This window comes from Palaemon carinicauda, chromosome 41 (genome assembly GCF_036898095.1).
Source record: "Palaemon carinicauda isolate YSFRI2023 chromosome 41, ASM3689809v2, whole genome shotgun sequence".
Classification (NCBI taxonomy): Eukaryota; Metazoa; Arthropoda; class Malacostraca; order Decapoda; family Palaemonidae; genus Palaemon; species Palaemon carinicauda.
This window is the reverse complement of record NC_090765.1, coordinates 25752316-25769768: the sequence shown is the minus strand read 5'-3', so window position 1 is coordinate 25769768 and position 17453 is coordinate 25752316. Positions and strand designations below refer to the sequence as shown.

The 17453-nt window shown below is 45.9% G+C and overlaps 1 protein-coding gene across 2 annotated transcripts in view; it reads left to right on the top strand.

Annotated features, from left to right (window-relative positions):
* LOC137632454 (CWF19-like protein 1) overlaps nucleotides 1–17453 on the top strand; it is a 164221-nt gene that overhangs the window by 38454 nt on the left and 108314 nt on the right. For both annotated transcript variants that reach the window (XM_068364385.1, XM_068364383.1), the window contains exons 3-4: nucleotides 3825–3926; nucleotides 15432–15634. In XM_068364385.1, the coding sequence (XP_068220486.1) occupies nucleotides 3825–3926; nucleotides 15432–15634 (305 nt within the window). The remainder of the gene's footprint in view (nucleotides 1–3824; nucleotides 3927–15431; nucleotides 15635–17453) is intronic.

Genomic DNA, 17453 nt, shown 5'->3' with positions numbered 1-17453 from the left:
GAAGAGTAGATTGCAGAGGTAGATTTTCCACAGAGACGAGCCTTTGTCGGTTTCTGTATTCACGAACTTTCATCCTCCTTTGTTCCTCCATCCAACAATGTCAGAGTCATATTCGAGGGGATCCGCAAAGGAACAGGCACTTCAGGCTGAAATCCAGACCATGGCTATATTAGAAAAGGACTCTACAAGAGGTCTTGGAAGAGTCCCCAGGCTTCTACAGTTGCTTATTTCTTGTAGAAAAGGTGTCTGGAGGCTGGAGACCAGTCATCAACCTCTTGATCTTGAACAAGTCTATACATCAGACTGCACTTGAGATGGAGACTGTCAGACCTCAGGACTGAATTCATGATCTTGTTAGATCTCAAGGATGCGTACTTCCAGATCCCCATCCATCCATACTCAAGGAAGTACTTAAGATAGGAGGAAAATTATATCGGTTCAAGGTGCTGTATTTCGGCCTGTCCACAACACAACAGGTGTTCATGAGGCTTTTAACTCTAGTGTCCACTTGGACACACAAGAACTGCGACACTTAGACGATTGGCTGATTCTCGTAGACTCGAGGGAGTCCCTTCTCCTCCATAGAGACAGACTTCTTGCTTTTTGCCAAGATCTGGAGATCATGATAAATTACTAGATGTCACACCGGCAACCATCTCAAGACTCGGTATATTTAGGAATGGGAATCGGGACCAAACTAGGAAAGATCTTTCCCTCCAAGGAACGAATAGAGACAGTGGATTAAATTGAATATATCTCTTGGGGGACAAATTGCCAGCACATCAGTGGCAAAGGCTGGTGGGACACTTAACATCTCTAGAGAAGTTAGTCTACAATGGGAATTTCTGCATCCGATCTCTACAGTGGCAGCTGAAGACCTTTTGGTCTCACCACAAGGACCCACTTAACACTCCGTTGTCAGTAGGTCAAGAGTAAAAGAGAGACCTGAGGCAATGGGAATCAGACACCAATCTCCTCAGGGGCATAGACCTTCTCTCTCCTCCCCCTGATTTGTTGCTCTTCACAGATGCTTAAAGAAAAGGGGTGGGGGCTCATCTGTTGCACCTCACAGTATACATACAATGGTCTGAATCTGAGCATCAGTTCCACATAAACCTCCTGGAAATGAGGGCAGCTTTTCTTGCCCTCAAGCACTTCATCAGCTCATTTTGGGACACTGTAATGCTGGTGAGTGACACACTACGATGGTGTCGCACATAAACAAACAAAAAGGTAACTTTTGACTGCAGCTATGCCTGCTAGCTGTAGAAATCATAAGGTGGGCGGAAAATAATTCAGTAGTCCATGTAGCCTGGTTTATTCCATGCAAGAACAACATGCTGGCGGACAATCTGAGCTGGTAGACTAAGATAGTAGACTCCGAATGGTCCTTGAAACAACAAATAGACAACAAAGTTTTGACTGTAGTATTTGCCGACAATCAACCTGTTTGCTATATCCCTCAACCGGAAACCTCTCATGTACTGCTCTCCAGTACCAGATCCCCAGGCAGTATGGCAAGATGGGATTCCAACATCTGTGGGACAGGATGGACGTTTATGAGTTCCCCCCTTTTCCTAGTAAGGAGTAGCATAACGTCAGGGCATCTCAAGGTCTTTCGATTACCCTAATAGCTCTGCTGTGGCAGCATGCAATATGGTTTCCCGACCTTCTACATCTGCTCACAGAGGCCCCGAGAGAGCTCCCCACACTTCCCGATATACTCAGACAACCATACATGAAGAGGTTCTATCAAGTGATCTCATCACTTCATTTTTATGCCTGGAGGTTAACCAGCAACTGCTCCCGAAGAAGGGCTTTTCGAGACCAGTTGCAAAGGGAATAGCAGGATACCTCTAGGACTTATCTGCCTCAGTATATCAGGCAAAATGGTCTGTCTTTTGTGATTGGTGTCATGGACAAGGTATCACTCCTCAGTACCACCATTCCAATAATAGTGGAGTGCCTTTTTATCTCTGGTAGGAAAAACTTTTGTTCTGTGTCGGGGTTGAAAGGCTATCGCTCGGACTTGAGCCTCGTTTTCAAACTGAATAAAGTTAATATTTCCTCCTTGACGGAATTGTTTCTTCTTATACTCAACTTTGAGCGCCCTCGGTCAGAAGTCTGAACTCCTTGGAACGTAGAAGCCTCAAATTGAGACTTGATCCTGTAGACTGTCTTCCTTCTAGCCCTGGTTTCTGCGAAGAGAATTGGTGATCTCCATGATCTGTCCTACGACATCGCCCATTCAAGGGGATGGAGGCAAGTGACTTTCGTCCCCGAGTTTGTAGTTGACTCAAAATCCGGCTGTAGCGGATCCTAGATTCTGGTCTTTCCAGATTAATAGTCTCCAGTCTGTAACAGATGATTCTAATCAGCTGTTACTCTGCCCTGTAAGGGCGCTGAGGAAATATTTGAAAAGAACTGGAGAGCCTGCCCACATATCAAAATGCACTTCATAAGCACAGGGAAATATAAAAGGAAGATCACAAAGAACTCAATGTCTTCCTGGATCAGGCAGGTGATTGAGAGAGCCATTCAACAAAACCACTTTCATTTCAGTCGTCATCCCTGTGCCCATGTCATCAGAGGTATCAGTACATCCCTGGCATTTAAGAAGAATTTCTCTGTTATGCAGGTGTTACAAGCGGACATATGGAAATAACAAATTACGTTCACTGCCCACTACCTGCAAGACATTACCTTAGGTCCTGTAGTGGCTGCACAAAATGTGGTCATTTAACGCCCCAGCTCCATTTTAGGACAAGTTGCAGTCAGTTGAGGGCAGATGTTAGCCACGAGTAAGTAGAATGAATGTGTGAGTGACTGTCCACTTCCTATTTCATTCTCCCCTCTCTTAGGACTCAACATCTGAAGAACTCTGCAAACCTCCTTTGACTACAGTTGGATACCATACTCTTTGTGCAACCAGGTACTGTATATATTTATATATTTGTTATGTCCCTGTTCTCCAAGCGGGGTAGAGCCGGGCAATGTCTAGGTTAAGTGAGGGACCTCGCTCCAATTTTACACTTACCTGGTCAAGTCGCATAGCTAAATTCTATACAAGTACCAATTGGCCAGGCCGTCATCTTTTAGGATTACGAGGTGTAAGGGTGCCCTTTAAACAGCTCGTGCGTTTCACTGACGGTCACCCCAGGACAGTCTCCAGCCAGTTGGCTTTAGGGTAATTCTCTTACACTAAGAGCGTAAGGTTTGTATTTAGTACTGGAACAAGTGATGGATGTTTTCTAGTGCTGGTAGTTACACCTCGCTAAAGCTTTTGACGACTGGTTTTCATCTTGCGCCAAAGTAATACTCCTACATAGAGAGCTGTACAAATTATTTCAAATTTGTCATGTTACTGTACTTTCAGATTTGTCATATATACACATATCAAAGTCTATATTCAATCAATCTCTACAAAAAAAACTTGTCATTCAAACGTGAAAAGATAGGGAATGTTATATCCTATAATCTGTGCTTACACTTTTAGAAAAAATAAAACTTCCGTATGAAAAATAGTTACCTTTAAAAGTCATAAACATACATTGATAAAATGATTCATATAAAGAATATAAAAATAAGTGGTTTTTAGATAAAAAATCTGTCGAGAAGAAACTAATAGGAGTTTGAAGCAACTCCAAAATACTGTAATATTGTTTTAATGGAACAGAGTAGTGCCTTAATAATAAGGCATAAGTAAAATATGAATTTTGTATTAAAGAATATGAAAGAAACTTTGTATTTATCATTTGTGGATAATTTGAATCTCTAATATTACGTCTTAATCCAAAGTTCATAATATTTGTTTTTTGTTTCAGCTCCTCTGCCAACCTACATTCTTGGCCCTCATAACCATCATACTAGGGAATACTTTTCAGACATGAAAGGCTGTGAACTTGCAGAAAATATTATCTATTTAGGTGAGTACAGCATAGTACATTTGCACACTTGAAGATGAGTTGGACCAAAAATTTATTTGTTGCACCACACCTATTACTCATAATTTAAACCAATTTTATGGTCTAAAATATTCCAGACACCGATGCAAAGTCAGTATGATGTGTATATGGTTCCTATATTCCAACCTCTTCCTTTTTTCAATGTCTTGATCATCTAGAAGGGATACCTTTTCTAAGAGCAAAGTTTTATCAGACTAATAATGAGAGCTGTGGTGGTCTCATCAACCACCCAACAAAGTTTGGGCTTATTGAAATATTGATATATCATGGCCAGGCCTCTCTTGAAACTATCTCCATGGATTCCAAGGGTGGGCTGGTTACTAGGGATGGGGTTCCCTTCTGCCCGACTTACCTGCTAAAATGATTATTGGGGAGGATTTTGTTCTTACAGTACTCTCGGTACCATCAGCCAGTTTTAATCTAAAATTCTTTGACGTCTTGACAGCTAAGGTCATTGAAGTTGATATCATTTGCAAGGAAAAATGCTGCTCTATCTTTCTTAAATTTGTATTATTTTATAATATTTAAAGCAACATACCTTCCATTGCAAAGAATGAATAGAAATGAACTTCAGGTAGGTCTTGAAGTGATTATATTTTGAAAATGAGGATTGAGCTCAAGGAAAACCAAATGGTACCTTTTAAGGTTATTTTAGAAGTGTTATTTTTCTTTTCCTTTATTTATCTAACACTATTTGAGAGAAGTCCAGTTTCATTTTTGTAAGTGTTGGGCTCTTAATTCATTAATAACAGTTAGGGAATTGCTAAGATAGATTAGGGTTTAGCTAAATTATCTTTGTTCCTGCACTAACAATCCTGTAGCTATTTATATGGATTATCCTTCAGCAATGCTGCAAGGTTAGCCATTAAGACTTTAAATGCGAAGTGGCAACCCTACCCGAACGCTATAGTGGGGACGGTAGGGGGTGGCTGAGGGTTACCCAGCCAGCCACCAATATTTACTTGCACTTTGGTGAATTACGTCACTTTTTTTATTTTGGCTTGGAGAGATTGAATGTGTCCGCTCTCTCCTCCGTAAGGCTTGGCCATTAGACTATCGCTTACGCTGAATTCTTTTTCTTTTATTGGTGTAACTGATCTTTTAATGCTCCCATGCAGACCTGCCCTGGTCTTGAAGGACGTTCCTGCGGCACCTTCATGTCATCGATAGACACTGACCCTCATTCTCTGTTCCCGACTTGCAGGGGGCGTCTCTGCGAGCAGAGTTTGTCCTGTGACGAGTGTAGGGAGTAGCATGCCTCCCAGTGGGAGAAGTTTGGGTGTCGTAGGAAGTAGTAGTTTAAGAGAGATCTTCCTACCCTGGGGTCCTCATGGGCTAAAAGACCTCGGAATTCATCTTCCTGCTCTCCTAGTCCTCTTTCTGAAGCTGCTCCTCTCCTGTCCTCCTCTGGGGAGTGATCAAGTAGGAATACAGACCAATTAACTCCTTGGCAACCTCGGGGTACCAGGGTGGTTGTTGCTTCCTCTAGAGGAGCACCTTCACCTTCGGCCACCGGTGAACCATTTTCGCTTTTAGATGTACTGCAGGCATGGCTGTCCCCGGGAGTGACCTAACCCCCTTCCAAAGAAGCTTTGCTTCATCCTCTACAGCATGGTGCACGGAGAAATTCTTCTCCTGCGCTGGTAGCTGATACGTAAGCTTTTTGCAATGGCTAACTCTTGCCCTCTCCTAAGCCTTCCACGCTGTCTCGCTGTTATCGCTCCTTCTTGCTCATCTCACGGCCTCCTGCCGACGATGAGTCTTCTCGCCATCTTCAGACCTCGTGGTCTGTTAACGATTCACAAATTATTTTCTCTCTCCACAGGCAATGCTCTACCCCATGTGTTCAACACTTACCTGCCATGGATCGTCTATCTACAAGTGATCGTTAGCTCGCAGCCCGTTCTCCATCTGTTTGCCGCTCACATTCATGAGCTTGACGCTTCTCTTCATGAGTGAAACGCTCCCATTTGCAAACGAGATAATCTACCTTACGATGATGAAGGCCTTCCTCACAAGGACGACATACTCCACCCTGAGTTCGACAAGTACGCTCGCGTTCTTGACGTTCTTCAGGATCTTGACACTCGTGTTCGACGCAACACTCCCCAATCCGGCGATGTCTCCCTGCTCATTCTCCTAGACGATCTACGCACGGACAACGATCTCTCACCTGACGCTCTCCAAATACATGTTCTCCTCCTAGTTTACTCCTTACTAAGGGTTCATCTACGCGACGCTCCTCTTCTCGCTGCTTGCCAAGATGATGTGCTTCACTCCTTCAGAGGCTTTCTTAACCTCCTCACAGAAAGCGATTACAATTCTTCACCTCAACAAAGGTCTCCAAGGCACCGTCCTCCTTGCTCACCGTCAATCACTCATGAAACCTGTCCATCTGCTTGCAAATCATGCCCTTTCATGTGTGAATCGCCCTTCACGAGTTTCTTCCCCCTTTCACGGTTGGTCACGAGCCTCAAGCCTCAGGAACATACCTCGGCAAGTGTACATTCCAGCAGTCAACCCATTCCCTTCCCAGAAGGTTTTGTTGAGCCTTCCAATAGGTTTGCGGGTGTCATGATTTTTCCTGAATGTTCCCGAAAGACAATGAAGGAAGATCTTCCTATGCCTCGATGTCTAACCAAGCCCCACCTTTTCAGGTTTCGAGACTTTACCCGGCTAAGAAGCGTTCCCCTCCTTCAGTTCACTCGAAAGACACCCCAGATATGACAACTGTAGGTGAACTTCCTCCTTGATACGACACTGGTATCTGCCCTGCAGAAGTCCTTGGGCGGCCGTGGTCTCCCCAGCCCCGCTTAAGCCGCAACAACACCAAATCCGATCAACTACCTCTAGGGTTCCATTAGAGAGGTCAGTCTCCTTCTCTTCCAACTCCGCAGGCCCGTCTGACCCCAGAAGGAAGACTTCACAGGTTCGACTTGCCGACAATCCTCTGTCTCGTCTTTCCCCTTCTCCCAGACCTAGAGGAGAAGACAGGAACGAACCTATTGTAGTTCAGGATTTTAGCCAGCTTTTTCTCTCTCTTATCTGCTCTGGCAATAGGATGATGGCTAAACACAAGAGGAAGATACCATGTAACACTCCTACACACCCGGACTGTCTTCAGCCACGTCTGAGCAGGGATATAGGCTCTCCTTGTGAGATCTCATTTCGACCTTTCAGACCGTAACCTATGGAAATAGTTCCCCGGAACTTCGCCCCATCTCCAGACCATCAGGAGACGAGGAACCTTCAACTTCCGAGACTCACTCTCCAATGGAACCACAAGCTCCCCCCTAGAGCTTCCATTCTAGAAGAGCACTTTCTTCCCTGTAGGGAACTAAAGGACTCTAAGACAGTTTCCAAAAGCTCAAAACCAAGGGAAGCCCTCAGGCAGGAGGTAACTCGAGGATCCCTGGGGCAGGACCTTCCCAAGAACCTACCCCAGTTGACGACTTTACCTTATCCCAGGTTCCTGTGGGTATGGGCTTGTGGGTAGACGAGTTTTTGGACTCGGACGATTACCTCTCAAGAGCAGCAAGTCCTAAGTTCCGCTCTGAAAACGAGTGCAGAGAGTCAGAACATGCTTTCTGACAGGTCCTTGCATGCATGCGCACTATTAATAAGCTGTTGGATCCCGGTTCTACCCCTCAAGATGGCAAGAAAATGGTTCTGGACCACTTGTTTGGTACCCAGGGATCTCCTAATATCAGTGCAGTCTTGCCCTAGTCGAAGGGACTGACAGCGGCCACAAAGAGAAAGCTATCTCACAGATAGCAGGCACCTCTAGCTCTCTACGGGCAGGCTCTTCATCAAAGCTTCTTCCACTTCTTTTAGTCTTACAAAGAAAGTTCTACGAGATCGTTAACGATCCCTTTCCAGCCTTGCGCCTGGACCCCTCTCTAAAATCTCTTACTAGGGTAGTCTCCAGATTAATAGCTTCTCTCTCGGCAACTGAACTCATCAACATTGAAAAGGGCGCGAAGTACGCCATGCAGGCTGCTTTGGAGCTTAACCTTTGTCTGGGATCATTGGGCCACATTGTTAGATCTGAGAATTTATCCAAGGAATCTATAAGGTGGTCCTTGGAGTCTCTCCTTTTGTTGGGTAACCGATCTCTGGAATTCCTTTCCCGCCAGGTAGTCAACCTGCGGCCAAATGTAATTCTTAAAGAGGAGGGAAACCATGATTGGAAGATTCCACAGGCATGTGCCTAAAGTCAAAGTAACACGCCTTAGGAACTCAACACTTGAGGGATCATCTCTCTTCGACCCAGAAATAGAGCGGGTAGCTGATAGGTGGAGAAAATCCTCCAACAAGGATTCTCTGCTCCATAGGGCCATGACTTTCAGGACCTATGGGAGGGCTCCTCAATCCCTTAGGAATTAGTGCCAACCAGCGAATCCCTCGACCAGGAAGACAGCAGGATCCTCCAATAATGGGTCACAGTGGCCCTTTCCTGCCAAGGACCAGAAGGGCTCTAAACCATTCAGAGGGAGGAGAGGTGGAAAGGGGGGGGGGCGTCCGAGGTAGTTGCTCTTGCTAGGGAGGGCAATCCCCTCACTTGTCCACCGTTAGGGGGATGCCTGCAATGCCTCTGGCAGAGGTGGTAGCTCCATGGGGCAGATACCTGGACGATTGCAGTGATCGTCATAGGCTATTGCGTCCCGTTCATTCAATCTTTCCCTTCTGTGACTTGGGATCCAATTCCATTGAGCTTCTATATGAAGGGATTCATAAAGGAGCTTGCCCTGTTGGAGAAGGGCGGTCTCCAGGAGGTCCTCGAAGGGTATCCAGGCTTGTACAGTTGACTTTTTCTTGTGAAAAGGGCGTCTGGTAGGCGGGAGACCAGTCATCGATCTCGTCCCTGAACAAGTTTGTCCTACAGACTCCGTTCAGGATGGAGATGGCAGACACGGTCATCCAAGCAGTAAGACCAAAGGACTTCATGTTCACACTGGATTTCCAAGGCACATACTGTACTTCCAGATCCTAATCCATCCGTCTTCAAGGGAGTATCTCAGATTCACAAACGTTACTAGACATTACCAGTTCAAGGTGCTGTGCTTCGGCCTCTTGACAGCACCTCAGGTCTTCATGCGAGTGTTCGCCCTAGTATCATCTTGGGCTCACAAGAACAGTATTCATCTCTTAAGGTACCTCGACGATTGACTGATTCTAGCAGACTTGGTGATGACCCTTCTTCAACACCGAGACAGACATCTCAAGTTTTGTTAGGATCTGGGGAGCATGATATATCTCAAGAAGTCATCACTGGTATACCTGGCTATGATTATAGACACCAACCTCTAAATAGTCTTTCCATCAGATGACAGAGTATACAGGCTGAAGGAAGTGGCAAGTTCCTTCTTCAGAAGAGAAGATCTTCCAGCCTGACAATGGTTTGGCCTTGTAGGACAATTAGCATCCCTGATCCCTCTTGTTCCCAACAGCCGCTTTAGGATACAATCCCTCCAATGGCAGCTGAAGTCTGTATGGAACCAGCACACCAGCTCCTGAGACACGTTAGTCCCTATGGAACAGGATCAAGTGAAGGATCTTCAATTGTGGGTGTCAGAGGAGAACCTCCTCAAAGGTCAAGTCCTTCTTGTTCCTCTTCTGGACTTGATGCTCTACACAGACGTATCAAAAGAAGGATGGGTGCCCGAAAGGTACCAGCACTTAAAGCTCCTAGAGATGAGAGTAACCTTTCTAGCTATCTAGCTGTTACATCAGTTGCTGGTGGGTCACTCTGTAGTGTTGATGAGCGACAACTCCACAGTAGTGCCTTGTGTAAACAAACAAGTCGGTACCTTTTTGCAACCCCTGTGCCATCTAGCAGTAGAGATGCTAAGATAGACAGAACATCATTCGGTGCCCCTATCAGCTCGCTTCATTCTACCAGAGCTACTCAGATTGTAGGCTCCGAATGGTCTTTGAATCCTCTGTTAGCCAACAAAGTCCTGACTTTTCGGGATTCTCTGACTGTAGACCTGTTCGCGACGTCTCAAAACTAAAGGTTCCTGCTTTACTGCTCTCCAGTCGCGGACCCTCAGGCTCTCTGGCAAGACGTATTCCAACAATGGTGGGAGAAAATTAATGTATAAGGCTTTCCCCTGTTCTGTCTGATGAGAAGGTTGCTCAACAAGACCAAAGCATCCAACAACCATCTGATGATGCTTGTAGCCCTGCTGTGACACCATACAGAGTGGTTCTCGAACCTTCCGCAATTCTTAGTAGATTTTCCGAGAGAACTCCCTCCACGACAAGATCTATTCAAACAATTACATGTGAACATCTTCCATAAGGCAGTTCCGTCTCTTTAGCTTTACGCCTGGAGACTATCCAGCATTTCGTCTCTCAGAGAGGCTTTTTGCAACAAGTATTAGAAGGATGTCTGGATACTTACAGAGATCTTCAGTCTCTGTTTACCAGGCAAAGTGGACTGTTTTCTATGGTTGTTGTCGTGGAAGAGGTCTCTCTCCCCTCTATGCCTCTTCCAACAATAGCGGAATTTCTTGTATACCTTCGCTAGGAAAAACTCCTCTCGGTTTTGGCGGTATATGGCTATCGCTCAGCCTTAAGCTTAGCCTTTAAACTGAAAGGAGGAGACTTTTCCTCTCCTTTTGAGCCTTCTCTCCTCTACGAAGTTCTGAAATCACCTGCCCCCAGTCAGAGTTAAGAATTCCTCCTTGGAATGTGGTTTGTGTCTTGAAGTCCTTAAAGGGCCCTCCCAACGAACCATTACGCCATGCAACGGGCCGTAAGCTAACTTTGAATTTGGCATTCCTACTCTCTTTAGCCTCCGCAGAGAGATTTAGCGAACTTCATGCTCTCTTACATGACATCGCCCATTCAAGGGGATGGGGGGAAGTGACACAGCTTTGTCCCTGAGTTTATTGTAAAGACTGGATCCTAGATTTGGGCCCTTTCTGATCAAGTCTCCATTCTGTAACCAGTGACCCAGATCAAATGATACTCAACCTAGTGAGACGTTTGAGATATTATCTTAAATGTACTGCATTAACTGACCCCCGACTGGCAGCCCTCTTTGTCAGTACAGGGAAAATCAAAAGGAAGGTCACTAAGAATACCATCTCTGCCTTGATTTGCAAAGTTAGAGACTCGGCATTAAGTCCTGACCCTCCTTCAGCTTGACGACCCAGAGCTCACCATTTCAGAGGCATTAGTACGTCCCTGGCCTTCAAATGCAATTTCTCTGTAATGCAAGTATTACAAGTGGGCGTGGGGAATCATCGTACACTTCATGAAAAACATAACCCACAGGAACCTCGATAGGTTTTATATCGGTTCTGTGGTGGCTGCACAACAAGTGGTTTAGAAATATCTCAAACACCTTGTTGGACAAGTAGCAGATGGTTGAGGGCATTGGTTACCCTGATTAAGTCTGGGATGAATGAATAAAAATGTGACTGGCTCTTTTCTTTTCTTCATGTTAACTTTTCAGCTTTTCTCCGTGGGGAACACTTCCCTTCAGAGGATCAGTAGTTCTCACTATTAGTGAATATTCTTAGCTGATTTAAATAATTGTAATTCTGTTTTTATTACAGTTTCTCCGCTCCCCCATTCTCCCGTGGATGTCGACTGGGGAAGGAAAGGTGCAATACTTAATTTTATGTTGTTCTCTCGGGGTTCCTCTTCGGAGTTCCTCCCTGGGGAATTTGTTAAATAATTAATTTTATTTTTTCCCAGTTAACTATGCAGTTTTTCTTCGTTCGACTAAGAGTGCCAATGAAGCAGAACTGTTCTGTTCATTCCTGGGGAATCTGCTGTCACTGCCGTCCCTCAGAGGACGTCGTCATGGGCATCATCACTTCTTTTAGGAGTACTCCCGTGACATGTCCAGCACTTCAGATCATCTTAGAACGCTAAAGGAGGTTCGCCTCTAGGGGTTGGGCAACTTGCCTTCCGAAGGAAGTTTCCTCCCGAGGTGTGAGGTTGTTTCTCCCTTCAGAAGGAGAACTTCCCACATCTTAATAAATTCATCGTCTCCGACTGCTGTTGCTACCTTCGCCCCGACTTCTCTCCCCCCTTGCTGAGTTTCTCTTCCTTCAGGGGCGGAGCACAGTCTTGGCAAGTCTCTTCAAGGAAGTGGTCACCTCCCTCGTTCGCGAGAGAGGCCATTCATAGAGACTCCTCTTCGGAGGATCGCTACTGTTAAAGGTCAGCTTGCTGATCCACCGGCCCTCAATGAGCGTCTTCTAGTCTCTTCTACGAAGTGTTCACCTCTCTCGTTTGTGAGAGAGGCGACTCATAGAGACTCCTCTTCGGGGGATCGCTACTGTTAAAGGTCAGCTTGCTGATCCACCGGCCCTCATGGGCGTCATCACGGGTGTCTTCAAGTCTCTTCTACAAAGTATTCACCTCTCTCATTTGCGAGAGAGGCCACTCATAGAGACACCTCTTCGGAGGATCAAGCATACCTACCAGCGCAGCAGACCTACCAGAACCTACCGATCTACCAGCGCAATCTTGCGCGGCTTCGTAGTCCTTTGGACTTCGGTCCTGGACTCTAACGCGGACGTTTTTACGGTCCCCATCGGTGGATGCTCGCCCTTCCAAAGGGCACGTCCCAATTCCTGATCGTCCTGCCAGCTGACCTACCGATCTACCAGCGCAACCTTGCGCTGTAACGTAGTCCTTTGGACTTCGTTCCTGGACTCTAACGCGGACCTGTTTATGGTCCCCATCGGTGGATGCTCACCCTTTTTAAAGGGCACATCCCAGTTCCTGATTGTCCTGCCACTGGTCGTCCTACCAGCTGACCTGCCAACCTACTAGTGCTACCTTCGCGCGCCCGTTCCAACAGTCTTCCGCGTGTTCCAACAGTCTTCCCTCCCAGGAGACTGGTGTATCTGGGAATGATTCTAGACACCAATCTCCACAAAACCTTCTCGAAACGAGAACGACTTCCATTCCAAGAAACTTGATTCGGAAAAAGAAGAGAGGAGGGACCATAGTGCTGCACCACACGACCTCAGCCCTCTGGACAGATCCCAAAAGTACCTTCACTTAAATCTCATAAGAGATGAAGGCCAACCTTCCGGTCCTTCAGCAGCCTCATCGGTTTCTAACAGACCACACACCACATAGACACTCACATCGACAAGCAAGAAGGAACTTGCTCGTAGCCTCTTCCCATCTAACAGTATAAACACTAAGATGGGCCAAAGTCCGTTTGGTACCAATATCAGCCCGCTTCATTACAGACTGGAAGAACGTGCTTGCCGACAATCTGTGCACAGCATCTCAGATAAGGTATACCGAATGGACTTTTTATCGCCATGTAGCCAACAAAGTCCCGACTTTACGAGGTCCTCCAACTAGGGGTGTGTTCGCAACACTCCTGAATCTCAGGCTGCCGTTGCTCACCAGCCCTAGACCCCAAGGCTCTCTGGCAACAACGGTGGGTACAACAATGACGTTAATGTCTCGTCCCTGTTTTATCTGGAGAGGGGCACTCAAGAAGGCTAGAACACTGGTCAACCTCTCAAGGACTCTCCTAGCTCCGCTATGGCATTATGCAGAACGGTTTCCAAACCTTTTGCAGCTCCTGATAGTTTCTCCAAGAGAATCCTCTCCACATCACAGACAACCCGTTTCTACACCTACCACAAGCTATAGCTTTGCTATGATTGAACGCCTGAAGACTACCCAATACCTCTTTGCGAAAAGGTTGTCTAGATATGAGGAATTCCTCAGCATCATTCAACCAGGCAGTATAACGTCTTGTGTGGTTGGTGTCATGTGAAAGTGTGTCTCTCCACTCGATACCTCGATTCCAGCAATAGCGCAATCCTCGAGTATATACAAGAGGAAAAGACCCCCTATTCAGTACCTACAGGTAAAGATGATCACTCAACCTTGATCCTTCACCTTCAAACTGTAAGAAAGGGGCACCCTATCATCGATAGACTTTTCCCAACTCACACGGACTTACAACTTGCCTTTCCCCAGTCGGAATTGAGACCTTCCTCTTGGAACATAGTTCAAATCTCCGACCCCTAAAGGGTCCTCCTTATGTTCACTTCACCAGGCAACAAATTTTCTCCTGATTTAAGAACACAGTGTTCCTACACACTAGGACAGCAACCATACGAGTCAAGGAACTTCATGGTATCTCTTTCGACATCGCCCATTATTGAGAAGGGCGAAAGAAAATGTTCAGTTTCGTCCCTCAGTATGTTGCCAGACACAGTTCCAGAGGTGACGAATCCTACGCAAGTCTCAACTCGGTAACGGACGATCCAGATCATCCGTTACTGTACCCAGGGTAAGGTATGAGACTTTACCCAAAGAAAACGGCAACAGCCTGCCCGGGTCCCTTCTCTTGTCAGCACTGGGAGAGACTAGAGGAGGATCACCAAAACATCATCTCGACTTGACGACTCAGTGTCAGGGGCATAACTATGCCCCTGGTCCTTCTTAGCAGTTTACTCTGTGACGCAGGTTTTACAAGAGGGGATGTGAATGCTCCAGGTGACTTTCACAACCTTTCTCCTGCAAGACGTGACCCACAGGAACTTGATACGATCTCTATCGTTCTGGTGGTGGCTGCAAAACAGGTGGTTGTATCCCTCAAGCTCCTTATTGGACAAGCAGCAGAAGGTTGAGGGCACTGTTACCCGGTTTTAGTCTGCGTGAATGAAAAGATTTGACTGGCTCTTATTCTTTTCTTCATCCTACCCTCTCGTAGGGAAAGCAGCATCCTGGGTTCTCTGCATAAGCTGAACTCAAACCGCTGCAGGTAAACCATGCTCCCTTGTGTACCTAGTATTAAGCTAATACTGTTGCGTCCCCATACCCTGGCGAGGTGGTATTGGGAAGTCTTGGTTACATCAGGTTTTTCCTACATAGACTCTGAATAACTTTACCTAGGCAGTCACACTTCTGCACGTCTCAACACACAGCTTGCGTAAGCCGCGGACCTTGCGGAGCAAGGTTTAGCGAGGGCAGGGACTCCTTATTTTTGAGTACTAACATACTCAGATAAGGAGCCCCTGGGCAAAGCCAAAAAGCCAGATTGGCAGGGACGTCCACCCTTCCTAATGGGTGAGTCACCCCTAACAAATAGCGTGGTTTGTATTCCAGTTACGGAACAAATGACAAATTCGTAGATAATTTGTATTTTTCCTAACTATACAAACCTTAGCTATTTATGCAAACTTGCCTGCCATCCCTATCCCCCCTTGAAGTCCTTCTTCCAAGCAAGGTGACTAAATCACAGGTGTGTGAACGTGAGTGGTAGCAAGCTACTCCCCCTACCAACGCTAACTAGCGGTGTGGGTAGTTAACCCTCGCTGAATTTTAATGGCTCGTCATTTCAGCTTCGCCGAAAGTATAACCCTTAATAAATAGCTAAGGTTTGTATAGTTAGGAAAAATACAAATTATCTACGAATTTGTCATAATTTGGATATTTTGTACTAAGTATAATTCATCTTTACAGGTCCAAGTGGTATATATCCCTGCAGCAGTGGTCTCAGAATCATGTACCTTAGTGGAAGGGAAACAGACAAAAAGAAAAATGACTTGAGCTTTGTTTTCAATGATATAAAAGCTCTTGAAACCCAAGCTACTAATAAACCCACAATTGATATTCTTATGACAGGGCAATGGCCTAATGCTGTGTGTGGTTTTGTTAAAAAGCCAGTAAGTATCTAATGATTATTGTTTCTGAGATTAGATGCTATGAATATGGTGGAATCTCATGTCTTGTGTAACTATTTTTATTCTGATACAATACAAACTCTGCTCTTTATAGGGATTATCGTTTGGTGAAGCTGGAAGACTGGCCACAAACTTCTAAGCTGGTTATAGCTGCCGATCCGCTAGTTAGCGTGGTTAGCCCGCTACCACTCTTACTCGCATTCCAGTGTTACCTTCTCACTTTTGACTGGCTCGGTGGAGTGCAGACTTAGTTGCTCTCCTCCTCCCCAACAGACTCTGCCATTTGAATTAATTTTTCCTTTGCTTTCTCTTTTCCAATGGGCTTATGCCTTCTTCCTGCTGTCCATCATGTGGACTTGTCCAGGACCTGAAAGGCACACCTGTGGAACCCTCATGTCCTCCGCTGAGACGGGCACTATTCGTTGTGTCTGGCCTGCTGAGGACAATGACGTAAGCAGAATAATACCTGCGATGAATGCCGGGAGTGGTCTTCCTCCTAGCGGGAGGAATTTGGGAGACGGAACAAGAAGTCCAAGATAGATTCCTAGCCTTCGGGGTCTTCCTCGATGTCGAAGAGAACTCGGACTTCTTCCTTGACACCCCCCCCCCCCAAATCTCTTCCTGAAGTTCCTGCTGTTTATTTGGTCTCTTGTTGTTGACGCCCTTGCCGTTTGCGAAGTGATGCTGTCTCCTACTCCTGCTCCTGCTGCCGACGCCGAAATCTGCGTTCTTTCCTTTTCTGAGTAGGGGGTTGAACAAAGGCCTAGGTTTGTTACTGCTAGACATCGCCCCACCTTCTCGTCTTCCTGTCCTCTAGCATGACTCCCCTGCCAAGGATCGCCATCAACGAGTCCAGGGCACCCACTCGCCACCCTAGTGCTGACATGTTGTTGACGATAGGAGCCCTTGCTATCACAAGGTCTCGTTGTCCAAGGATCGCAGTCCTCTTCGACTTTCCAGATGCAAACTAGGGAATAGATGATTATGTTCAGCAAACCTATTAAGTCGTTTTGCCAGAAGACATTAAAAAACTTTAGATAATATGGGAGTTATGGAAATTGGGCGGTAATCAGTTGGACTGGAGCTACCACAAACACTTTTACATAGAGGAGTAACATTACCAATTCTCCAACAAGTACTAAAAGCTCCTCTTCTTGCTAACTTGTGCAAAATAACAGATAACTTTGGAGCTATGAAATCTGCAGTCTTCATAAAAAACAAAGGAAAAATACAATTTTGGTCTACACCTCCATCAACAGAGCTTTAATTTCACAAGATCAAAAAGCTAAACTAGTTAGTTTAGCCTCAGGAAAACAGGAATGAGGAAGTTCAAGTTTTTCATTACTCTGTTTACTGTCAAAAAATCCGCCAAAAGTGTGCTCTTTGCTTTCTCGTGATCATTACTCTTCACCTCCTGATCTTCCCTCCCCAGCGTGCCATTCACCAGTTCATGATCGTCACTCAATATCTTGCTGTTCACCAGCAACTCGCCGCTCGCCAGCTCACGATCTTTACTCGCTATCATGCTGTTCGCCAGTAGCTTGCCGCTTGCCATCTCATGATTGTTACTCGCTATCATGCTGTTTACCAGTAGCTTGCTGCTTGCCATCTCATGATCATCACTTGCTAACTCGTCACGCACCTTCTCGTGATTGTCACTTGCCAGCGCCCTTCTTGCCATCGTCCCTGTGTGATCAGTCGCGTACACGTGCAAGATTTTCACGTGTGCACACTTGATACTCTCTCCCCAGCACTTATCACCCTCCAGACCATCGGTGACCCTTCTAGCTCCTGGTTACAT